This window comes from Mercurialis annua, linkage group LG7, assembly GCF_937616625.2.
Source record: "Mercurialis annua linkage group LG7, ddMerAnnu1.2, whole genome shotgun sequence".
Classification (NCBI taxonomy): Eukaryota; Viridiplantae; Streptophyta; class Magnoliopsida; order Malpighiales; family Euphorbiaceae; genus Mercurialis; species Mercurialis annua.
The window spans coordinates 35,197,240-35,223,370 of NC_065576.1; the positions used below are offsets into that span (position 1 = coordinate 35,197,240).

The 26,131-nt window shown below is 35.6% G+C and overlaps 3 protein-coding genes across 3 annotated transcripts; 2 read left to right on the forward strand and 1 right to left on the reverse strand.

Annotated features, from left to right (window-relative positions):
* The first annotated feature begins 431 nt into the window (after positions 1-431).
* LOC126657091 (uncharacterized) lies at positions 432-2,186 on the forward strand. The gene is made up of 3 exons (XM_050351717.2): positions 432-993; positions 1,117-1,632; positions 1,705-2,186. Exons 1-3 carry the CDS (start codon positions 432-434, stop codon positions 2,157-2,159), a joined length of 1,533 nt encoding a protein of 510 aa, XP_050207674.2. The 3' UTR covers positions 2,160-2,186.
* Positions 2,187-6,949: 4,763 nt separating this feature from the next.
* On the reverse strand, positions 6,950-8,728 carry LOC126656466 (40S ribosomal protein S8-like). The gene is made up of 5 exons (XM_050351042.2): positions 8,615-8,728; positions 8,415-8,487; positions 7,820-8,147; positions 7,298-7,473; positions 6,950-7,212 (listed from the first exon to the last, which is right to left on the reverse strand). The coding sequence occupies exons 1-5, from the start codon at positions 8,616-8,618 to the stop codon at positions 7,131-7,133; spliced, it is 663 nt and encodes a 220-aa protein (XP_050206999.1). The 5' UTR covers positions 8,619-8,728; the 3' UTR covers positions 6,950-7,130.
* A 3,963-nt stretch (positions 8,729-12,691) lies between these two features.
* On the forward strand, positions 12,692-13,676 carry LOC126657092 (E3 ubiquitin-protein ligase SINA-like 10). Its single transcript, XM_050351718.1, has 3 exons — positions 12,692-12,778; positions 12,852-13,205; positions 13,665-13,676. The coding sequence occupies exons 1-3, from the start codon at positions 12,692-12,694 to the stop codon at positions 13,674-13,676; spliced, it is 453 nt and encodes a 150-aa protein (XP_050207675.1).
* The last annotated feature ends 12,455 nt before the right edge of the window (positions 13,677-26,131 follow it).

Consider the following 26,131-nt stretch of genomic DNA (forward strand, 5'->3'; position numbering starts at 1 on the left):
GTATAAAATTTATAAAAATGAATACAGTAAATTAAAATTAGAAAATCGAATATATGAAATATTTAAAATATTTTTAAATTAGGTTGGAATTAGTGAAAATATTAAAATTTATGTTTTATATTATATAAATAGATTCGGAATACTAAAAAATTAAATATAAAACTAGGTATTTGTTTTTAACAGTATTTAGAGAAAATATAATTTTTTTATAACTGTAATTTTGTGAAAAAAGTTAATATAAAAAAATTTGAATTTACATTTAAATCGGCTAATTATTAAAAATTTGAATTTGACATGTAGAATATTCGAATTATATTTTAAATGAGAGTAACCCTCTTTTTAATTATTTGATAAATTTTGTACGATTAATTTTGAAAAATGAGCTGCCAGCCCTAAAAATGTAGTTAAAATTATATTTTTTTAATGTAGTAATGACGACAAATGAGCTGCCAGCCCTAAAAATTTATTGGGATGGTACAATATTATCGACTCCGGGTGGAGTTGATTATGTTTCCGGTAAATCAGAACTGGTTGAGCTGACGAGTGTAGTGAATTTTGCACAACTACAAGTCGTAATTAGAAGGGTAATTGGGCTGAACGATGCTGACGAGATAGTTAAGATTTATCTACGAGTGCCTCGGTTCGATGAACATGGAAGATTTCAAAAATATGATGGTTTTCCTATGGAGACAGATGTTCACATGGAAGCAATGTGGCGTAATATTTCGCGGACGCCACAAATGAGGGTACTTGAGTTTTATATTGTGTACAACCCGTTATCTCAAGTACGTGTGGATGTAGACGACTGTGCGGATGTAGACGACTGTACGGATGTAGACGACTGTGTGGATGTAGACGATGGTGATGATTTTAGTGATGAAGATGAGGAAGAAGAACACTTCTACGGGGCCGTTGCTGATGACAACGAGGATGATGATGATGATGACATCGGTGGTGAGAATGGAGATGGCACCCATGGTGAGAATGTCGGTGGTGAGTCGGAATAAAATACAGATCATTTTGAGTCGCGCCTTCCTTATGAGTACACGCATCAGAATGTTAGCGACATGTGTGTCAATATGAATCTGTGGCCTAAACAAAATGCAATATGAGAAGCTGGTAAAGAGTTTGAATTGGGGATGGTTTTTAGTTCGAGGCATGCTGTCCAGACATGCGCGACGAGTTATCACATTGCAGCTAATAAAGAATACAAGAGCAGTCAAACAATTGGTAAAACAATAGTTCTTGTGTGTGTGAACAATGACACTTGCAATTGGAGATTGCGTGCGTCGCTTTTAAAAGGCGAGACAGATTGGATGATAACAAGATATAACGGCCCCCACCAATGCAGCGGCCAATCAATTAACCAAGACCATCGCAATTTAAGAGCGCGACAGATAGCTGAACACATCGACACACAATTGCATCTGCAACGTGACATTAGGATTAAAACGCTTCAAGAGGGCATTTTTCAAAAACTGCGAGTTAGGCCTGGATACAAAAAAACTTGGTATGCCAAGGAAAAGGCCATTGCAAACAAGTTCGGACAATGGGACGACTCTTTCAAGGAGATTTGTAATTTTATGACGAATGTCACCGTTGCTAATCCCAGGACAGTCTGGCATGCTACCGGTAATTTTTTAAAAATTTCGACTATTAAAAATATTTCCGATTTAATAATTACTAATAACGGTGTATGCAGAGGTACACCAATTGAAAACAATCCACAATTCAGAACTTTCAAGCATATGTTTTGGACTTACGAGCCAGTGGTGAAGGGTTTTCAGTATTGCAAGCCTGTGGTGTACATCGACGACACCCACACATATGGAAAATACGAAATGACTTTGCTGATTGCTTCTGCAATTGAAGGAAACAATCACATCATGCCGATAGCTTTTGCCATTGTGAAGTCGGAAACTGCCGCATCCTGGAGGTATTTCATGAGGATGTTGAAGAGGTATGTTTTGGGTGAGCGAAAGGTGTGTATCATATCTGATCGCGGCTCCGGTATTATGAGTGCCATGGAGGGGCCTGAGTGGGCGGGTGATACCCACAAGTGGTGTATTAGACACCTAGTGAGCAACTTCCACAACGCCTTCAAGAAAAAATATCTCAAAGAGCTTGCTGAAAAAGCTGGTAATTTTCTTGTCATTTAATATAATACATGAATTTTTGGTTGATGGGAAAATATTGACGGTTTAATTGACGTGTAGGACGCGTATACCAAGAGCATAAAAGAGATCGGTACATGTCATTGATAGAGGCGGATTCACCTGAGGGTTATGCGTATCTTAACCGCCTTGATGTTACAAAATGGAGCATGAGCGGCGACACGTCTGGAATGCGGCATGGTGTGATGACAACAAACTACGCTGAGTCGGTCAACGCGATGTTAAAGAACATTCGGGGGCTCCCTATCACAGCCATGTTGGAAGCAATATTTAACAAGGTCAACTCCGTATTCATTAAGCATGTGAACGACTACAAAATGTGGTTGGCATCTGGTTTCATGTGGTCTCCAGTCTGTGCACACAGAATTGAGACTTGGGAAAATAAGTCAAAGACTCATACGACTTCACTGTTCAACGTGGCACAGAAGGTTTTCAATGTCTTGACCCAGTGCGACAATGTAAGACATAAGGGTGGCAATACACAGCAAGTTCGTCTACTGGACGGGACATGCACCTGTGGAAAATTTCAACAGTGGAAAATTTCGTGCTCCCATGCGATAACTGCCTGCAACCAATACGGAGAGAACTACTGTGACTACATTTCATGGTATTACAAATGAGAGTATGGAATCTTAGCATGGAGCTCTGTTTCATTTGAACTCTTACGGAATCGAAAGCGTTGGATCAATTCCACTGAAATTCCATTTGTTCCTAACAGACAGTGGATGAGAAAGAAGGGTAGGCCGGTTGAGAGTAGGCGTCGGAATGAAATGGACCAGACATTTAGAGACAGGCGGAATAGAAACTACTGTAGAAGATGTCTTACATATGGCCATAACCATAGTTCATGTCCTTCTAGAGTTCAGTTATGTGAGGATTTCTGTTTTCATTTATCATGTACTAAGGATGTTGTAATTCCATTTGTGTTCTATTAAAATTGAAAATCTTGTAACACTTTTACTTGACGGTTTAATTGATGAACTTATTTTTAATTAATTATTTGATATTATTTGTAAACAATTGTTTGATATTATTATGATTTAATTGTTAATAATTTGTATTGAAAAAATTGCATCCATGACAGCTGCTCACGATCACATGCAGCCGAGTCCTGAAAGACCGGCGCTACTTTTTTTACAGCATGATCATATCTCTCAGGATGTCTGGGATGGCACGGTAACTTACGTTTGCATCTTAATTTTTTTTTTCAACAGTTACGTTTGCAACTTAATTTAATGTTTGAACTAACTTAATGTTTTTATTTTTTCAGGGATCTGACGAGGGATTTCTGTCTCGCACTAGTTGTACGACTAGAAGGAGCGTCGTTCTGCCGTTCACTCAGTTGGACCACCGTATTCGGTCGATGATCGAGCCTACTGGATTTGCAGGCTGTTTTGCTATGCGTCACTACAGCGTCGACATGCAGCTGATCACAACCCTTATGGAGAGGTGGAGGCCGGAGACCCACACTTTTCACTTACCCGGCGGAGAGTGCACGGTTACCCTAGAGGACGTGGCCATTCAGACCGGACTACCAATAGACGGTCATGCTGTTACAGGAGGTATTGTACATGATTGGGCTGCAGTGGCAGAGAGGGTTTTGGGGATTCCTGCGAGCAGATATCCTGTTAACCCTGTAAATTCCACAGTCCGGAGTTCTTGGATCCTACAGAGTTTCCCCCAGTTCAGTGCGTTACCAGACCAGGCGACTGACGAGCTTGTCCATCGGTACACACGGGCGTATCTCTTGCTCGCTATCACAGGATTGTGCTTCACTGACCTCGGTAGTGGACAGACTTCGTTACGGATTCTTCCACTTTTAGAGGACTTGGCGGCAGTTCGGACCTACAGCTGGGGATCGGCGACACTGGCTTACTTATATCACGAGCTTTGCTCATGTTCGTTGCGGTCTGCGAATCGCCGCAACATGGGCGGTGCGTTGTGGATATTGCAGTTGTGGGCATTGGACCGACTTAGAGTTATTGCTCCCGCTCTTGCCGATCCCACTATTTCACCACATCTACCACTGGGCGACGGGTATGTTTTACTGTTGTTTACTATTTTTTAATTTTATTCTATTTCTTAAAATTTGATTGTTAATGGCTTGTTGTTCTTGAATAACAGATGGGGAGGCCGGAGAAACGCCAGCCGTGCAGCCCGACACTCGCTGCCTGACATCCGTGTTCGGCTTGACACGTCTCGCTACGAAGATGTAAGAAATTATGTTTCAGTTTTATTATCTCGTATGTTAAATAGCTTATTGTGGGAATCTTTTAATACTAAATATCTTATATTTTATACATGCAGTTTATCTGGCAGCCGTACACTGATGATATGCTGGACACTCTCCCAGCGTATTATTTGGATGGGCGCGCTTTTTGGCGGACCACGGTTTCACTTATCTATTTTCATATTGTGGAGTGGCACCAGGCAGACAGAGTTCTGCAACAGTTCGGATTGCAGCAGGGTATTCGAGACGCCCCACTTCAGGACCACTCACTACACACCCTTACCCTGAAGAGCAGCTCATCTTGGATCCAGACACACTCTTACTACATTCGTGTGTGGGACGACAGGCTTCGGTTTGTAATTTCAGGGCAGCCCCTCCAGGACCCACCTCATTACCATTCCGAGTATATGGATTGATTTCGGTATGTCACGCGTCGCTGGATCGCACGACAGGGCGCTAAGCTCGGAGCACACGTATTTTCTTAAATTATATGTTTTTCAATTAATTTATAAATGTAAAATTGTGGGTTAATGTCCTACTTTTTTTAACGTATTATATCTTTATTTGTAGGCCGATTTTGTGGAGCGTGTACGTAGGGATGCTCCTATTGACACTGAGCTTCGGCGGTTCGCAACCAGCACACAGAGAGGCACTAGAGAGGACCGTCGTGATGTTACATCGCCCCCTATCGAGCCTTCTACACCGCCGCATCGACTACCAGTCATACCTGACGCGCCGATAGATCCGACTACACTGCGACATCGACGGCGAGAGCGGCGTCAGCCCCCTGCTCCACCTCAGCGTCCAACTGATCATATGCCTCCTCCAGTGGTTTTCCATCCTTTCAGAGGACATTACTATTACGCGGGGTCCAGCTCTGCACCGCCACCCTTTTCATCGAGTCCTCCTTCTTCATCTGGCCAGTTTTACGGGGATTCGGCACATCACTATTTTCAGGGATCATGTTCATATCCAGTGCCACCAGGACCTTCTTCACCTTTTGTTCCACCGCCGCCTGCTTATGTACCACCTACGGTGCGTATTTTTCAGGTGCAGTGGGATCAGCCTACACAGGGTACGCAGGACTTTCCAGCTTCACAGGGACTTCCAGAGACATCTGGGACTACAGATTTTCTGTCATATGGTAGCAGTTGGTTAGGTCTAGACAGCATGGAGGCTATGATGTTCCGCCAACAAGAAGAATTTGTTACCCCGCCACCAGAAACGACGAGTACGACCATTCCCGAGGACCAGCAGGGAGACGACGGAGACGACGACGCCGATGCAAGAGGGGGACATGGTGATGGTCGCCCAGGTCGACGTTACCTCACCATCAGTACAGGCCGTCGGGCGAACCGTAACAAAAACAACTTGCGCTCGAACCTCCCGGTCACTAGCAGATATGACGATAGGACTTTTCGGTGATTTTTTTTTTTTTGTATTTTGAACATTATTATCTGATGTAGTAATTTTTTTTAATTTGTAATTTTTAGTTTATTAAATATGTTATTGTTATGAAGTATAAATTATATTTGAATATTTGTTAATATAATTATTTTGTAGTATTTTATAAATTTATTTTTGTAGAATGTTAAAAAAATTAACTAATACAAGCGTTTTAATTTTAAAAAATTCAACAATTAAAACGTAAAAAAAAAAATTAACCAAAGATTTTTTTTCATTTTTAAATAAATAAAATATTAATTTAAATTTTTTTTAAATGATTGAGAGGTTCTCCCAATCATTAAAAATAAATCAAATGATTGGAAAAAATTTCTCCCAATCAGTGCAGCCAGGGAATCAAATTCCCTGGCTGCACAAAAAGCAAACCGCGGAAAGCGGAACACTTCCGCGGTTTGCCACGTTGGACAAAGCAAACCGCGTAAGTGTTCCGCAGTTTGCTTTGCCCATGTGGCTCCTCCCTGACTGGCCAGCAAGGAGCCACGTACCGCGGAACAGTTCCGCGGTTTACACAAACCGCGGAACAGTTCCGCGGTCTGTAAGGCACTAAATTGGAATTAATTAATTTTGGGGGGTAATTTGAGAAATAATTAGCAAATGAGACACACAATGGTCATTAACCCGTGTTTTTAAAGGGAGAGCCCAAAAACAAATTAAAACATTTTTACTTTTCTCACTTACTTTTACCTAAAAAAGATGCAAATAGGATATCAACACTAATACATCTTTGATATCATATATACAGCATGTTTAAAATGTCAATGGTTAAATATGAAGTGAAAACAAAGAGGGTATGGAAATTTAAAAAAAAATTAAAAGCATACTTTTTTATAACTAAATGTGATTTTTCCAAGAACTTCCCTCCAACACTATTAGTTACACCACAAAAATAACTTTCATCACCGACCGATCATTCCCCTACGCATAATAAAACATCAAACAGAAATTACCCAAACAATGAGACATTGTTAGTACACCATCTTAACTAATTAGGCTATTAAGAAGAGCTTAATGCAAAAAATACATTTAAAGGACTAACATAAACCATCAGCCTACTAAACCAAACAAAGTCACACAGCAAATCTAATCAAAAGAAAACTTTCCGATAGCATGAGAAAATCATTAAGTAAAACTGCAAAACACAAAGTATAAGGAACAAAGAAACTGTCTTGCAGAATGCATTATCATCTCATATTCTAAAACTGAAGGAGCCAACCCTAAATTAAAACAAAAAGTAGATGCCAAAAACTTGACAAAATTTATACTTATGCGGCTCCAGCACCCTTGCCCTTCTTCTTTTGTAGCTTCTTCATATAGAACTCAAGTTCCTTACCCTCCAATATGTACCTAACAAACAAAAATTACATTAAGTTAAGAACCATTAGCAGAATAGTCAGAGATAAAACACAAATTGCTAGTCATGCGAACTCACCCATCAGCTCTGCCACATTGACCAGGACGGGATGAGATGCAAGCCAACAATCTACCACCACCAAACTGCTCTTCAATGTGCTGATCAAGCTTGCGATCTGCTTGGCGCTTCTCAAGCTTCCTTAGGACATGATTACTCTTCTTAGTTTCCTCTGCTGCAGGAGCACCTTCCCCTTCCTGCCATAGCCGACGTATAAAAATGACTTCAATTAATCAATAGTAATCCAATCTTCCCACTAAAATATGACCACATATGCTAGTTCTAGTAAAAATCATACCCTTTGCAGCAACACAATATACTATCAAACCTAAAAAAAAATGAATACTATATTTCTTATGATACCTTTTGATGGTTCAATATGTTTCCAATTGGCTAATTTACGAATTTAGATCTTACAATAGGTTCAAATATATACACTGAATCAAAGCTGAGATCTTACATATAGCACAAATGGTTTCCACAATAAAGATAAGAAACTTGAAAAGGTAACAATATCAAAGTAATTAAGAAAATTAAAATCACCTCAGTTTCCTTCTTAGCGACAATCTTCTTCTTCCTGCCGATGTCAACACCATAGTGCTGAAGATACCACTGCTTAAATGGAGCAGCATCGACCTGAACAATAGCACTCTTAACCAAAGTCTGAGTCCTAACAAGCTCATTGTTAGAAGCATTATAAACCACATCAAGAATACGAGTCTTGCGGGTAACAGCCTCACTTCCCCAAGAATAGTTTCCTGTATCCAATCGCAGGGCTCTCCACTTCACATTTCCTCCTCGCACACGAACTCTCCGCACTGTCTTGTTGCTCGAAAGCTTAGTATTCGCTGGCTGGCGACCGAGCTCGTACCTTCATCCCAAATCATACACAAACCCCAATAAATAACAATTCAGTCACTTCCAAATAATTTATAAATTTGCAACATCTCGTTATATTAATAATAAATCAAAACACGGCCAGCAACCTAATTATTAATTGTTTTCATTCGCATTCGCTAAAATAAGATCTGCTTTTTTTTACATGGTATATAAATAAACTTCTCAACATCAAAATAAACTCGATAATCTGGCGCAATCAAAATACAATAAAATAAAATTAGAACTGTGAAGAACATACTTTCGCTTCTTTCTCCAGGCTTTCTTTTTGCCACCAGTGGCGCGCCTTTTGTGCATAGAATCCCTGGAAATACCTGAATAAAATTGAACAGATTCGCCATTATTTTCAGAAATATCAACAGATTCAGAGAAAAAGAAACGAAATTAGCAGCTGATAGTGAATGAGATTTCGAGGAATGGTTTCGGCGGTTTGATTGTTACCCATTTTTGCTGAGCGGCGGTGGCTGCTGTCTCTCTCACTCTGTTTTCACGACACTCTCACCTCCTCATCAATAAAACCCTAGCTCAATTTTTCATTTATAAATCTATCACTGTGTTAAAATGTTTTAAATAATTACAGTAAATAAAATATACACACTTACTATATTGCCCTTCTTCAATCTACGTATCTTTAGTTTTTCATTGAACAAAGGACCAATTCACCCCCTCAACTTGGCACAAAATATCAAATAAGTCATTCTCGCCGTTTTTGTACAAACAAACCTAAAAATTGCGTTTTTAGCTCAAAAAACCCCTCCCCCACTCTTACTCAATCAAGTGAGATGCACTCTCTGTTAAAAAAATAAAAAAAAGGTTAAAAACACCCTTATTATTTTACTCATCTCTTAAATTAATTTTTAATAATTTTTAATTTTCAATTATATCTTTTAATTTTTAAAAATTTAATAATTTATTTATTTATTAATAAAAAAATAACTTTTTTTCCCTCCTTCTTCTTCCTCCCTTTTCTTCTCTTTTTCTCTCCTCATCTTTCTTCCATTTTTTCCGACCACCATCTGCCGCCGCCAACTCCTCCTCTGAGCTTCCACCTCTTCAGGCGAGGAGCTGCTGCTCCTCGCCTGAGGAGCGGCAGATCTGCTTATAGAGCAGATCTGCCAATATCTCAGGCGAAGAACAAAGCTCCTTGCTTGAGATCGTGTTTTAGGAGAGGAGTAGAAACGAGGAGCAGCAGCTCCTCGTTGAAACGAGAAGCTCCTACTCCTCGTTATTTTTATGAAAGTATAGATCATCTACTTTTTTTAGTTTAATTAAGCCTTTTTTGGTTTCAAATTAAACAAATAACCCTTTTCGCCCAACACCTTTAGAAACATTCGTTAATGGCTTACATATCTCTCATAATCATATAGGAAAAAAGTTTTAAAATAATTTTAACATTTAAAGTATTCACCAAAAATTTGAGGGGCAAATATCCCAAAAGTAAACTATAATAGTTTATTTGTTCGATTTTAAAACAACAAAGGTTTAATTGTTCAATTTTAAAATACGAGGGTTTAATTGTATCTAAAAAAATAAAAGGGCTGATCTGTAATTATATAAAAAAAAGTCGAGGATTTTTTTATATCTTCTGCTTTTTATTTCCTTAAATTTTTATTGTTATAATTTTTTTAACAAAATATTATCATTTGTGTTTAGATATTTATAAATTAGCATTTTAATCTTTAAAAAATATAATAAAGGGTTGGAGTGCTTAGATAAATTTATCCAGTTGAAATCATAAGTTGAGCGCATCCTGTGAGCTAGCCTACCTGTTTTCAAATTAAAGTGTAAGGTCTTTCTCAATAAGCAAGCCAAGTGCTTTGGGGAGTTTTGTAATGTTTTTCTGTTGGAAGATAAATTTCAATTCAATATGAACAAAGATTTTGCCAATACGTTCAGGCTGCTAGGGAGAATAGTCAATAAATCTCTTAAAGAAAAGAGCAAATTCTTGCTTTGGAGCTTACGTTAGAAGGGCAAAAGGCCCATGGGCTAGGGTGAGCTTATGGGGGACATCGTAAGTGAGCGAATGTGTGTAAGCTCGGTCAAACATAACTGTTCTAGGCGGGGCGGGCCACCCGCCTTTGAATACGGCAACTCTAGCGGGCCTGGGTGCTGACTCCGTGCTCAATCTTCTTTTAGAATTACATAATCCTGCTAGTGAGCTCTACATAAAAGTAACCAGACTCCTGTTGTCATAGTTCTAAGACTCTCTGATTGGATGGTTGCACGTGTTTATGTCTTTTTTCGGTATAACGCTCCGCGAGCAAGGAGTTCCGCGCATGAGCGGAGCGAAAACAAAAAAAGGGGAATTTTTAGTTGGGGGAAAAAAATTCTTTTATTGCATATTGAATATAGATCCATGTCTTTCATGTTCCACTAGCTAGGACCAAATTCTCACATGTTCGTTTCGTTATTACAACTGATGCCAAAGATAAGAAGCTATGCGCAAATTCTCATTGGATTTTTGTTGTTCTTAACAGCGATGGCTATTCATTTAAGTCTTCGGGTAGCATCACTAAATCTTCAACAAGGTGGAAATTTCTCGTATTCCGTATGTACATGCTCCTGCCGCTCGCATGAGTATTCTTGTTTATATCGCCCTTTTAAGGAAAATGATAGGAAAACCTGTGTTTCGAAATTAATTATTTTTTGAAATAACTGTATAAAAGGTTTAATTTGCTGATAAATATTATTAATTTAATTTTTTTATATATAAGTGTATCATTTGCAAATACTATCATCTTTTTTCATTAAGAAGACAAAGAAATTTAATTAAATGTAATATTATCAATAACCGAGAAATCGTCAAAACCATAAAAGGTAAAAAGATTACACCTTAGGAACACCTACAAAATCTTTAAAAAATAGCACTAAGTTCAACGAGAAGAATTTGATAGTGCACAAGAACAACAAAACTATTACGATTATTCACATAAGATTGGGGTAGAGTAGGGGGAAATGAGGCAGAGTGGGGATAGAGAAGCTATTCTATAATACCCTAAAATTTACGAAGGTAAGTTTTAAAGATTGGACGGTGAGATCAGTCCTGATAACTTATGAGCCGGGATTAAAAAAGTCAATTTGACAATTTAAGGCTTTAATAGAATCAAACTGCTTGAATTATGTGATTATGTGTTAGAAATAGATTTCGTGCTATTTGAAAATTATTTATTATATGCAGTGACATTTTCGTGAAGAAATGTAAAAATATTTTAAAAACGGATTTTAAAATATTTAAGATTGGATAAAATATGAAATGACACTTTTAGAGCTAATATATATATATATATATATATATATATATATATATATATATATATATATATATATATATATATATATATATATATATATATATAATTGTGCATCAAAAGAAGAAAAAAAAAATTATTCCAAAAACCATCAAAATAGTAATATTATTTTTAGCACTACTCTATAAAATGTAATATAAAGACAAAATTAAAATAAATGAAATTTTGAAAGGATGACACATGTATGAACATGTGTCATGTGTAGAATAAGAATTTAGAGATCAAAATTAACTCCAAACTAAATGTTTATTTTGGTTCATTTAATCAAATAAAAAAACAAACTATTTTCTCTCTTTTGCAAAGTAACAAAAATGAAAGCATTTTTCTATCATTTCTTCAAAATAATCGTAGCACCCCTACAAGTTGAAGTCTTCATATTTTCTTTGATTCTTTTACTTTTTCAAGTCTCGAAGAAGATACTCACACTTTTAATGGTTAATTCTATGCATGTTTTGGTTATTTATTAATGCCATGACTGCACAATTAGAGGAGGCCAAAAATTTGTTTGCTGCCAAAAATGATGAGTTCCAGAGATTGAAGGAGTCCTATGAGATGTACGTAGACGAAAATGAGGGATTGAAGGAGTCCATTGAAATGTATCGCGACGAAAATGGAATCTTATTTGAGGAAAGTGGTCTACTTTTTATGGAGATAGACACACTGAAGGAGCAGATCAAGCACATGAAGGTTAAGTGTGCAGACTTGAAGAGGTCAACCAGGATCATGAAGTTTGGTTTTTGTGCTGCTTGTGCAGTTGCAGGATGCAGTGTAGCCTTGCATTGAATGAGGAAAAATTGAAATAGAACATTATTATTATGGGTTGTAATGCTACATGTTATTAATTGAGTAATTATTAATTTATGATAGTAATTATTAAATTATGATAGAGCAATTAATTAAATATGCTAGAGTAATTATTAATTTATGGATGTTTATTTTACAGCCCAATATCATTAATTATACATACTGACTTGTCTTATCAGCATTAATGATGTTTAAGAAACTAATATACCCTTTCATTAACCAAAACCGTCATTAATCACATCCACTCACTTGGGAAACAACACAATTCTTAAATGAAGAGTATGAAAAAACATGTATCCAACTTCTTTAAATATGTCATCATTCTTACTCACTAACACACACAATGAGACTTATCATTCATACTTAAAGAGATCACTTTAGCCTTCAGCTTCAAAACAACGCAGCAATGCCTGATAATACAGTCCGTTCGTTTGATCTTGAACTCATGGACTGCGTCGTATGCTGCAAGCCTCTAAGCCCTCCCATTATTCAGGTTTGACCCCATATCCTTTATATATTTGGAACTTTAGGTTATTCTTAATTTTCTAACTTTTCATTTTCTTCAGTGTCAGAATGGACATGCAACATGCAACTCCTGCTCTGTCAAGATGGGTAAATATCATGCTTGCACTTTGCCTGTCGGACCAATGCGATGTCTGATAATGGAAGCAGTCGTGGAGTCTTTAACAGTTTATTGCCAGAACAAAATATATGGATGCCAAGAAAGCTTCAGATCCGACGAAAAGTACTGCTCTTTTATAGAGTGTTCATGCCCGCTTCCAGAGTGTAATGTGAAGGGCTCGTCCGAAATGATTTATGATCACTGCAAAGAGTTGCATACAAATATTCTCACACCATTTTACTTTGGACGTAAATTTCCAGTTTCTGTGGACATGAATGATAGGGGTTTGCTAGTTCTCGTATATAATCTTGATAGAAACATATAACATTTAATCAAATAATATAATATGCGATGCGATAAACAGTATAAATATCTATATAAAATAACTTTAATATATATATAATACACAAAAGTAAAGTGCAACTCACAGTGACCTCTATCCTCTCTATAATGAAGTCGATATGATGATATGCTCGTATTAATCCACTTCTGTTGACCCCACTTCTCGCTGATGTGTCTGATAAAACGTCTAATAGTTAGACGTGGATTTCATATTTATATGTATAATCCTTTTAAGTTCTAAGTTTAAGTTGATTGGATTCCACTTCTAGTTCGTTCGTAAACTCGATGATCCTTAGTCGTACTTACGACTTATCGAGTACTATTCCTCGTACTCGAGAATTATATAACTTTCTTAACTGAATTCTTACTTATCACATTAACATTCATTTTTATAATGTTCTACATCCATTTCAAGACATTTGACTGAGTTTCATACCCAAATCAAGCTATCGGATGCCATTTTTCGCTCACGGAAGTCCCCCGGAGATCGGCATCGAAGTACGGCACATCGTGCCCTTCATTTTTCATGAAGGGCACGACGTGCCCTTCACTGGTGCACGTCGTGCACCCTTGTGGTGCACGTCGCGCACCAGCACGACGTGCTGAAGTGCAGCACGTCGTGCACCGACGTGTGCAGCGTTTTTCCGGCGCCTCCGGACCATTTTCGGGGCTCCAAAACTCCCTAAACTTACACCAATACATACTCACTTAATTTAAACATCTATCCTATCATTTTACAATCCAAAAACGTCAAAAACAACTCGATTCCTAACCGTACGATTCGAACGTAATTTTTCTATACAAAACAGCCCATAAATCTTCATTTTTCGTAGTTAAAACGTGTAAATTACCTTGTTTTGATGCTTGGGGAAGGTAGAGGCTTGAATTCCGAAGAGATCGACGCGAAAATCGTCTGAAACGGACGTCGAACGGCGAAACGACGGCGAAACGATCGAGAACGATGAAATGAAGCTTCTGGACTCCCTTTCCTTCTCGCTGATTCTTTCATTCATAATGAAAGTTATATATATTATGGTTAAAATCCCACTTAAGTCATCATTCTCTTCATTTGTTACAAATTTTCCTTTGAACTTTTCTTTCGTACGATTTAGTCCATAACTAAATCAATAACTTCTTAAATTTTAACTTCTACGTATTATTTATATCCAATAAATAATACGAAGCTCGATATTTCTATTTTCCCGTCAAATCCTGCAAATTTCAATTTTCGACACAAAGTGGCTAAATTACCACTTTGGTCCCTGTACCTTTCTTTGGACTTTTCTTAACATTTTTCTTTTCAATTCCAATTCTATCTTTAGAATTGAAATATATTATTAAATTCCTCGCATATAATCCTTTCCAAAACCAACCTACTAAAACTTATTTATCGGAAAACTTTCCGATTTCGCCACTCTGGCAAGTCCAGACTGGACACGTGGTCCAATTAGATAATTAAATATTTTGGGGTATGACAATATACCAGCCCGCCTCCAATAATACATTAACAATCCCTCAACCTTCAATTCAAGTAACCACTTATCTAGACTATTTAATCCTATATCCTCAATATGAAATTTTTTAACAGCCACATCCTCATTAATATAACCAAAGTCTTCAAAGTGTCCATTGTAGTTCAGAATAATTTCAAACACCTCAAAAAGACAATCTTCAGCAGAAGCTGCTCAAACCAACAAATAAACAAATAAACAAAGAACCAATTTTTAATTAATGAACCAGTGAAAACCAAACCAAAGCAACAACCAATGATGAACAAGAAATAAAATACCAACATAATTGCAAAAAAATCACCAACAAACCAAATACAACTCAAAAAAAAAAATTGTTCCAGCGAAAAAAAACACACATACCTTTTCGTTTCTTCCCTTTTCTGTCTTCTTTTCCCATTTTTGTCATTTATAGATTATCATCTCTGTTAAGTATCTGGTATATACAAATGATATCTTAGTACAGAATATATATGGAATATAACATCCTAGGATATATATAAAGTGTTCCGCTAGTGAGATCAACATAGATCTTGGTCTTTTATCCCTAAATCCCTCTTCGCAGTCCCTGAGGATAGAATATTGGATAGTAAGCGAACAAGCTCACCCTGCCTGCAAGACCATAGGAGCAGGTTCCGGGTAGATATTTAGGAGGGGAGTGAATGCCCGGTAGCAAAGGAAGGGTTATAGTCCTTGCTAAGGCCTTTTGACACGGGATCGGCTAGATAAGATCTGGACTCTACATACTTCTGTGGATCCCATTTTCTCTTAAAGAACACAGAGCTCGAAAAAAATTTAGAGAAGAAAGGGCCACAAACAAAGGAAGAACAGAATAGGGGCGAAATAACACACAAGAGGGAAGAGAAGAAGATGAAGACGATGGACGGCGAGAAGGGTGCAGGAGTAGTAGACCTAGGGCAAGAAACGAACAAGACGAAGAGAGGATGAAATATTTGAAAATAAACAAAAATTAAACGGAAATGAGGGGGAACAGAGGGAAAAAAAGTAAGTTAGAGAGAGAAAATGATTTTTTACCAAGCAGTTAAAATTTATTTTAATTTTATTTTTGAAAAAAGTCAACTGACACAATCTTTTACAGCCTTACACATTTTTACACATGTCTGATATGCATGAAGAGGGACTTAAAGAGCCGTCAATAAAAATATCGTGCCACGTCATCACTTTTCCAAAATATCGGTGACAAATTGGCTCAGGGGGTTTACGTGGCGCCGCCACAAAGATTAGGGGGTCTACTGATCGTTTTTTTATCAGAGGGTTTGTCGTAAAGTACCTCTAAAGTCAGGGACCGTGGGTGATTATTAGCCTGAAAATCTATATTTATGTGAGTGATATTTTATTTTCCAAAAATTTGAATTTTTCAAATTCATGATCTTTAAGATGATCAAAAACATGAGTCTTGATTAGTTTTGAAAAATTATGATTATTTTTGTAGGATAAGGTTTAAAGTAAAGGAATAAAACTTGAAAAAAAATGTTTATATGATTTTTAAATCTGAAAATTTATAGAGTAAAATGAAGTTGTATTTTTAAAGATTATTGTTTAAAAAGATGATCAAACTTATGGATATTTGTTATTTTTAAATTTGAGTACTTAAATCAAAGTGTTAGGATTTAAGTGTTCTTGAGATAAAAGCTTTAATTTTCAATATTTATTATATCCAAAAACAAGATTTAAATATTTATAATTTCAAGTTTTAAAATTGAGTATGGTTTAAAGTTTTGCTAAGAATTTCTAAAGAAATATGGACTTGTTAGTGATATGCACTAGGTCAATCATGTTTGACCATGTTTTGACTTTATCATTTTATTATTTATTGATTGGCAGTTTTTTATCATTTTATATTAATGATTAAAATACGTGAATGGTTAATTCTTTCTAAGGTCATCGAGTATGTGACTTGATAGTAGAACCCTTAGGTTTAATAAAAGAATTATATACCATCTATCCCTAGTCTTAATAGAACATTGAGACTAGTATGATGTTGGCTGATGATTATGTTTTACTAATCATGTATATGAGATATTAAGTCAAATCATAGGTGCTATTTGAGAAATAAGGCACTGGATGACCCACTGTAAGAATACTACATAGATCACTGTCATAAGTAATTCTCATTACAGTTCTATTAGTATAATCCTTTGACCTTGAAATCATCATGGATTTCTACATAGCTATTTCATATTTTGATACAGTCTTACATTATCTTTAACAGGATAATGGAATAGATTGTCATTGGATATGAAAGTAACTATGTGAGAAATATGAGTGACTGAGAAGGAATTTGTCCCTCATTTATTTGAGTAAGATATCTATGGGCCCCTTGAAGAAGATAGACTGAAGAAAATGCATGGCCATGCTAATTGATAAGAAGTTATCATTTTCAGTCTACTTAGAGTTAAGAAACTAATGATTGAATGTTATAAGGATGACATAACTATGCCTTATATTCAATCTAGATATCGAGAGACAAAGGGATTAAAATATTATTGTAAATGGTTAAATCGGATTATCGATATTCATATAACTTGGGTAGTCATAATGTCTTGCTAGAGGCCACTTATGACTTGTGGGCTGAAATAGGGATTTCGAGCCTACTGCCAACGTTATATGAACCTACAGGGTCGCACACTAAGAACAGGCCCAAAACAGTTATGGGTTGTACAAGCCCAATGTGATTAAATGATTAATTAATTTTATATATATATATATATATATATATATATATATATATATATATATATTAATAAATATATATATTAATTCGAAATTTAAGGATAAGTGTTTTCCTTAATTTATTATTATTTTGGAAGATAATAAATATAGTAATTAATATATATATGGATAATTATCAAAAAGGAGTTTTTGATAAACATAAACTTGTAGAATTGCAATGAGATTGAAATTCGAATTTGTCTCAAACCCTAATGTTATTTATCACTATAAATACTCATTAAGCAGTTGGTTTGAGGATCACGAAATTCATTATTCACTAAATCACTAAAATTCGAAATTGCTTGTGAAGCAATAGTGCTAGCATACAAGCACTAGTTTTGGCTAAGGTCTGTTCGTGTGGATACTCGTAGAGGACGCATTCTTTTGGAGGCGTTTCTGATCCGAGGCCAGGTATCACCAAAGTGAACCACCTCCTTCCTTCCTACATTGCTGTTGAATTCGACATACAAGTAAGTAATTATTCTGTTAATTCGAATTACATGGATCTTGTTTTGGGTTTTTAGATAAATTTTTGAAATTCCGCTGCGTTATGAACCCATAAAACCCAACAGTGGTATCGGAGCTGCTTGTAATTTGATTAATTAGATTCTGAGTATATATGTGATATATGCTTATTGTATGTTCCGTTTTGAAAAAGGGGTTGTTTTTCGAAACTGTTTTGAAGGAATTATAGTTCGTTGTAATTATACATAAAACGTTTATGTGATTAATTGTATGAAAAACAGTATGAAGAATTAATTTGATTAATCGTTTAATGTGATTAAAACTTCGAATGTACTGTTCTAAATTAATATCACGTTTTAATTTGATTAAAAGTTTCGTAGTATTAATGTTCATACGAATTGATAAGAAAAGGGGAAACAGAATAATAAAACTGCTTTTGAATAAGGATTAGTAAACTGTTTATGAAACTGTTTTAATTCTATTAGGAAAACTGTTTTTGAATAGGATTAGTAAACTGTTTGTGAAACTGGTTTTAATTCTATTAGTAATTCTGTTTTGAATAGGATTAGTAAACTGTTTGTGAAACTGTTTTAATTCTATCAGTAATTCTGTTTTAAATAGGATTAGTAAACTGTTTGTGAAACTGTTTTAATTCTATTGATAAAACTGTGTTTAATTATGTTATGAACATAATTTATAAAACTGTATTTAATTCTGCCATGAGCCGAATTAATGAAACTGTTGTTATTTAAGTGTTAAATAAATTGTTTCTGAACAGTTTTTAACCCCGCCAGGGGCACTGCCCCTTGGACCCCGCTTGGGGCGCTGCCCCCAGACCCCGCCAAGGGGCCGCGCCCCTTAGACCCTGCTGATACACCCCATTAAGGACCGTTATCCTTTTAAGCCAGCGTGTTTTTGTCATGTATTTTATTTTAATACTTTAATGATAAATTTTAAATATGATTTAAATTATCTTGAATAACATATTTATATGATTGTTGTTAAATGTGATTTAAAATAGTAAAATAATATGTTTTTAATGTTTATCTTATTGGTTATATGCTTTGCATGATTATTTTACATGTGATAAGATAGGATAACTAAATAGGATAAATAACAAACCCTTATTTAATATTAAGTCTTCAATATACCTCCCATTGTAATAACACTTATCAAGACTTAGATTGCTATGTATAGGCTATGCCAAAGCATGATGTATAAAGTCATCTAAGTAAGATAAGTTGGATAAAAGTGATATCCATATGTTTGATTTGGTTAGACTTAACTAGGTTATCAAAATAGTTTTGAACCTAGGGTATAAGATAGAATATCAAGACTACATGTGATGTTAATATTTTATGTTCAAGAATTGCATGAGATGTAATTGGTAAAGTGTTACCTACCTAAATAAACCACACTTAAAGTGATAAGCCAAAGCTTACTTGAAGTAGGGTGAAATATGGATCTTGTCCCACTATTATTTTTCAATTGTTGAAATTAACATTAAGGGTTTTTTATATGAATTATGGATATATGTTGTGGGAATTTTATTGTGCCTTTTATTAAATGCTACTTGTATATTTATTGTTGTAGAGATGGCTACAAACACTACACCTACTTCATCAGTGCGATCAATCCTTGAGAAGGATAAGCTCAATGGCACTAACTTTCTGGACTGGTACAGAAAACTAAGAATTGTTCTTAGGCAAGAAAGAAAGGAATATATCCTTGATCAACCCCTCCCTGAGGAACCAGCTCCTGCTGCTACTAGAGCTCAAAGGGATGCTTATACGAAGCATCTCAATGACTCTACTGATGTCACTTACATTATGCTTGGATGCATGGAGAATGAACTCCAAAAGCAAATGATGGAATTGGATGCTTACACCATGATTACTGATCTCATGGAAATGTTCCAAGAGAGAGCAAGAATTGAAAGGTTCAATACCATCAAGGATTTGCTTTCTTGCAAGTTGACTACTAGCGGCTCAGTTAGTCCTCATGTTTTGAAGATGAAGGGTCATCTTGAACATTTGGACAGGCTCGGTCTCCCAATTGCCCAAGAGTTGGCTACAGACATTATTCTCCAATCTTTGCCTGAGGCTTATGATGGTTTCATCATGAACTTCAATATGCATAATATGGAGAAGACCACCACAGAGTTGCATGGGATGCTTCAAACTGCTGAAAAGAACATCAAGAATGAGATTAAGGATGTTCTTATGGTCAACAAGCGAAAGGGTATGAAAAGGTCTGGTAAGAGCAAGGGAAAGGCTTTCAAGAAGTCTAAACCTAAGTCCAAGCCCAAGACCAAGGATGAACCCAAAGCAAAACCGCCAAAGGAAGGAACTTGCTTTTTCTGCAAGGAACCTGGACATTGGAAAAGGAATTGCAAGAAATATCTGGATGATCTGAAGAAGAACAAGGGTAGTGACACTACCACTTCAGGTATTCATGTTATAGAAATTAATCTTTCTACTTCTGATTCATGGGTATTAGATACTGGATCTGGATCTCACATTTGTACTAATGTGCAGGGTCTCAAAAGGAGTAGAAGTTTGACAAAAGGCGAAGTGGACCTACGAGTTGGCAATGGAGCAATAGTTGCTGCTTTAGCTGTAGGGACTTATGAGTTATCTTTGCCTAGTGGACTTATTTTATCTTTGAACAATTGTTATTATGTACCTACCATGTGTAGGAATATTATTTCTGTTTCTTGTTTGGACAAGGATGGTTTTGAATTTATTATTAGGAATAATAAATGCAGTATTTCGCATAATAACATTCTTTATGGATATGCTCCACGCAGTAGTGGTCTTTATATTTTAAATGTTGAAGACACTAATGAAAAATCAATCTATAACATCAATGCTAAGAAGTTTAAGTCAAATGATTTAAACTCTACTTATCTCTGGCATTGTCGTTTAGGCCATATAAATGAGAAACGCATATCAAAACTTCAAAGAGATGGACTTTTGAATTCATTTGATTATGAATCATTTGAAACATGTGAATCTTGTCTAATGGGCAAAATGACAAAAACACCTTTTATTGGACAAGGTGAAAGAGCTAAAAACTTATTGGGCCTTATACATACATATGTATGTGGTCCATTAAGTACAAATGCTAGAGGTGGATTTCAGTACTTCATTACTTTTACTGATGATCTCAGTAGATATGGTTATGTTTATCTGATGAAACATAAATCTGAATCTTTTGAAAAGTTCAAAATATTTAAGAATGAAGTACAAAATCAACTTGGTAAAAATATTAAAACACTAAGATCTGATCGGGGTGGTGAATATTTAAGCCAAGAATTTGTAGATCATCTAAGAGATTGTGGGATCGTTTCTCAATTGACTCCACCTGGAACACCACAATGGAATGGTGTGTCTGAACGGAGAAATCGAACTCTATTGGATATGGTTCGATCAATGATGAGTCAAACTGATCTTCCAATCTCATTTTGGGGTTATGCTTTAGAAACCGCTGCATTCATTTTGAATAGAGTTCCATCAAAGGCAGTTGAAAAGACACCATATGAGATATGGACTGGAAAAACTCCTAGTTTGTCTTTTCTTAAGATTTGGGGATGTCAAGCTTATGTGAAGCGACTAATTTCAGATAAATTAGCACCCAAATCTGACAAATGCCTTTTTGTAGGATATCCTAAAGAAACTAAAGGATATTACTTCTACAATGCTTATGAGAACAAAGTGTTTGTTGCTCGAAATGGTATCTTTTTGGAAAAAGAGTTTATTTCCAAAGGAACCAGTGGGAGTACAGTACAACTTGAAGAAATTCAAGAACCACAAAATAGCATTGTACCAAGTATGGAACCTCAAAAGAATCAACAAACAATTGTTGAACCAGTACACGTACCACAAGGCCAAAGGAGGTCTGATAGGATACGTCATAATCCTATGAGATATGGATTTCTCATTACTGAGAACAATGATGTGATGATTGTGGATCAAGAAGAACCCACATCCTATCAAGAGGCCATAAATAGTCATGACTCTGAAAAATGGCTCGAAGCCATGAGATCTGAAATGCAATCCATGTATGATAATCAAGTTTGGACCTTGATTGACCCAACGGATGGTGTAAAAACCATTGGGTGCAAATGGGTCTTCAAAATGAAGACTGACATGGATGGCAATGTGCATACCTATAAAGCAAGACTAGTTGCAAAAGGTTTCAGACAAATACATGGTATAGACTATGATGAAACCTTTTCACCAGTTGCTATGCTCAAATCCATTCGAATTCTCCTTGCCATAGCTGCATATTATGACTATGAGATATGGCAAATGGATGTCAAAACAGCGTTTCTTAATGGAAACTTACTTGAGGATGTGTACATGACACAACCTGAGGGTTTTGCCAGTCCAGAGAATTCTGGAAAGGTTTGCAAGCTTCAAAAATCCATTTATGGATTAAAGCAAGCTTCTCGGAGTTGGAATCTTCGTTTTGATGAAGCAATCAAAGAGTTTGGATTCATCAGGAATGAAGATGAACCTTGTGTGTACAAGAAGGTTAGTGGGAGCGCGATTGTTTTCTTAGTGCTTTATGTTGATGACATACTACTCATTGGAAACGACATTCCTATACTGCAAAATGTTAAATCATGGTTAGGGAAGTGTTTTTCAATGAAAGACTTGGGCGATGCTGCTTATATATTAGGCATCAAGATCTATAGAGATAGATCTAGAAGACTCATTGGCCTAAGTCAAAGCACTTATGTTGATAAGGTATTAAATAGGTTTAGTATGCAAGACTCCAAGAGAGGATTCTTGCCAATGTCACATGGCATCAGTCTCAGCAAGACTCAGTGTCCTAAGACACAGGATGAGCGAGACCGCATGAGTAAGATTCCATATGCTTCTGCTATTGGATCTATCATGTATGCAATATTGTGCACTCGACCTGATATCTCGTATGCTTTGAGTACAACGAGCAGATACCAGTCAAATCCAGGTGAAAGTCACTGGGCAGCAGTTAAGAACATCCTTAAGTACTTGAGAAGAACCAAGGATGCATTCTTGCTATATGGTGGTCAGGAAGATGAGCTGATTGTAAAGGGTTACACAGACGCTAGCTTCCAAACTGACATTGATGATTATAAATCACAGTCAGGATATGTGTTTTGTTTGAATGGAGGTGCTTTTAGCTGGAAGAGCTCGAAGCAGGACACCGTTGCTGATTCTATAACAGAAGCTGAGTATATAGCTGCTTCAGACGCAGCTAAGGAGGCTGTTTGGATCAAAAAGTTCATAACTGGATTAGGAGTTGTTCCTAGTATATCCGATCCAGTGAACTTGTTATGTGATAACAATGGGGCCATAGCACAAGCAAAGGAGCCCAGATCACATCAGCGATCCAAACACATACTTAGACGTTATCATCTCATTCGAGAAATCATTGAGAGAGGAGACGTGAAGATATGCAGAGTTTTGACAAATGATAATGTTGCTGATCCGCTAACTAAGGCTCTTCCACAGCCTAAGCATGAGAGTCATACTAGGTCCATGGGAATTAGATTTAATGTAGATTGGGCCTAGTGCAAGTGGGAGATTGTTAGTGATATGCACTAGGTCAATCATGTTTGACCATGTTTTGACTTTATCATTTTATTATTTATTGATTGGCAGTTTTTTATCATTTTATATTAATGATTAAAATACGTGAATGGTTAATTCTTTCTAAGGTCATCGAGTATGTGACTTGATAGTAGAACCCTTAGGTTTAATAAAAGAATTATATACCATCTATCCCTAGTCTTAATAGAACATTGAGACTAGTATGATGTTGACTGATGATTATGTTTTACTAATCATGTATATGAGATATTAAGTCAAATCATAGGTGCTATTTGAGAAATAAGGCACTGGATGACCCACTGTAAGAATACTACATAGATCACTGTCATAAGTAATTCTCATTACAGTTCTATTAGTATAATCCTTTGACCTTGAAATCATCATGGATTTCTACATAGCTATTTCATATTTTGATACAGTCTTACATTATCTTTAACAGGATAATGGAATAGATTGTCATTGGATATGAAAGTAACTATGTGAGAAATATGAGTGACTGAGAAGGAATTTGTCCCTCATTTATTTGAGTAAGATATCTATGGGCCCCTTGAAGAAGATAGACTGAAGAAAATGCATGGCCATGCTAATTGATAAGAAGTTATCATTTTCAGTCTACTTAGAGTCAAGAAACTAATGATTGAATGTTATAAGGATGACATAACTATGCCTTATATTCAATCTGGATATCGAGAGACAAAGGGATTAAAACATTATTATAAATGGTTAAATCGGATTATCGATATTCATATAACTTGGGTAGTCATAATGTCTTGCTAGAGGCCACTTATGACTTGTGGGCTGAAATAGGGATTTCGAGCCTACTGCCAACGTTATATGAACCTACAGGGTCGCACACTAAGAACAGGCCCAAAACAGTTATGGGTTGTACAAGCCCAATGTGATTAAGTGATTAATTAATTATATATATATATATATATATATATATATATATATATATATATATATAATTCGTAATATATATATATTAATAAATATATATATTAATTCGAAATTTAAGGATAAGTGTTTTCCTTAATTTATTATTATTTTGGAAGATAATAAATATAATAATTAATATATATATGGATAATTATCAAAAAGGAGTTTTTGATAAACATAAACTTGTAGAATTGCAATGAGATTGAAATTCGAATTTGTCTCAAACCCTAATGTTATTTATCACTATAAATACTCATTAAGCAGTTGGTTTGAGGATCACGAAATTCATTATTTACTAAATCACTAAAATTCGAAATTGCTTGTGAAGCAATAGTGCTAGCACACAAGCACTAGTTTTGGCTAAGGTCTGTTCGTGTGGATACTCGTAGAGGACGCATTCTTTTGGAGGCGTTTCTGATCCGAGGCCAGGTATCACCAAAGTGAACCACCTCCTTCCTTCCTACATTGCTGTTGAATTCGACATACAAGTAAGTAATTATTCTGTTAATTCGAATTACATGGATCTTGTTTCGGGTTTTAGATAAATTTTTGAAATTCCGCTGCGTTATGAACCCATAAAACCCAACAAAAAGAGTATATGTATATGTGTTGGGAATTTTATACATGCAATATGAATTTATGGGATATGAGATTGGATAAATTTTGGGTTGCTAAATATATAGTTTGACCCCTGAATTTGTACCTTTTTACCCATCTAACCCTTAAACTTTACGTCTCGCCTATTGAACCTATGAACTTGTTAAATAACTCGTTTTGACCCCTGAATTTGATAAATACGTAAACATTGAACCCCTTCATACACAATTTTTTCTAGAATGTTTCAGGTGACGGGTAGACACGAAGAGGTTCAATATTTACATATTTATAAAAGAAAAATTAAAAGATTCAATTTTTCATAAAAGTCGAAAATTCCATGGCTAATTTAAGTGGGAATTTTGATTAATTTTGGTGTTTTTGATATGTGTTAATTGTTGGTATTTTTCATGGATTATGTTAATATGTTACATATTTGCTAAGTGTTAGTAAGTGACATGTTAAAAATATTTAATAAAATTATGTGGTTAAATATTTGATTACGACCAAATATGAGTTTTGGATATATGTTATTGTGTTTCTTTTGATGTTGGTCATTAGAAATTAAAATTTGGTGTTGTCAATTTCGTAGATTATTGAAATTAACATTTGATTGAATTTTTGGGTAAAATAGGTGATAGAAAGTGAGGCTTGACCAGGGCCGAAAGGGGCCAAAGCCGAAAAAAATATCGAAAGGATAATTTCCGATATAGTTTTTAAATGGATTTTAATTTTTAGACTTTAATTTTAAAAGATAAAATTTTGTTAAATGGTCCAAAAGTAGTGGTAAAAGGAAAATAAAAAATTTTAAATAAATAATAAAAGTAAGTAAATTTATATGAATAAAGGGTCAACGCGCCACCTAAACTTGTAACACAGGATCATCTAACCCAATTTATACTTTTTTGAACAATTAACTCCAAAACTCCTCTTTTTTGGGTCAAATAACTCCATAATTGTATTTTTAAAACGCGTAAAATATAAATCGGAGGTGAGGGATGAAAAAAAGTAATTAGATATTTCCCTAATTGTTTCGATAT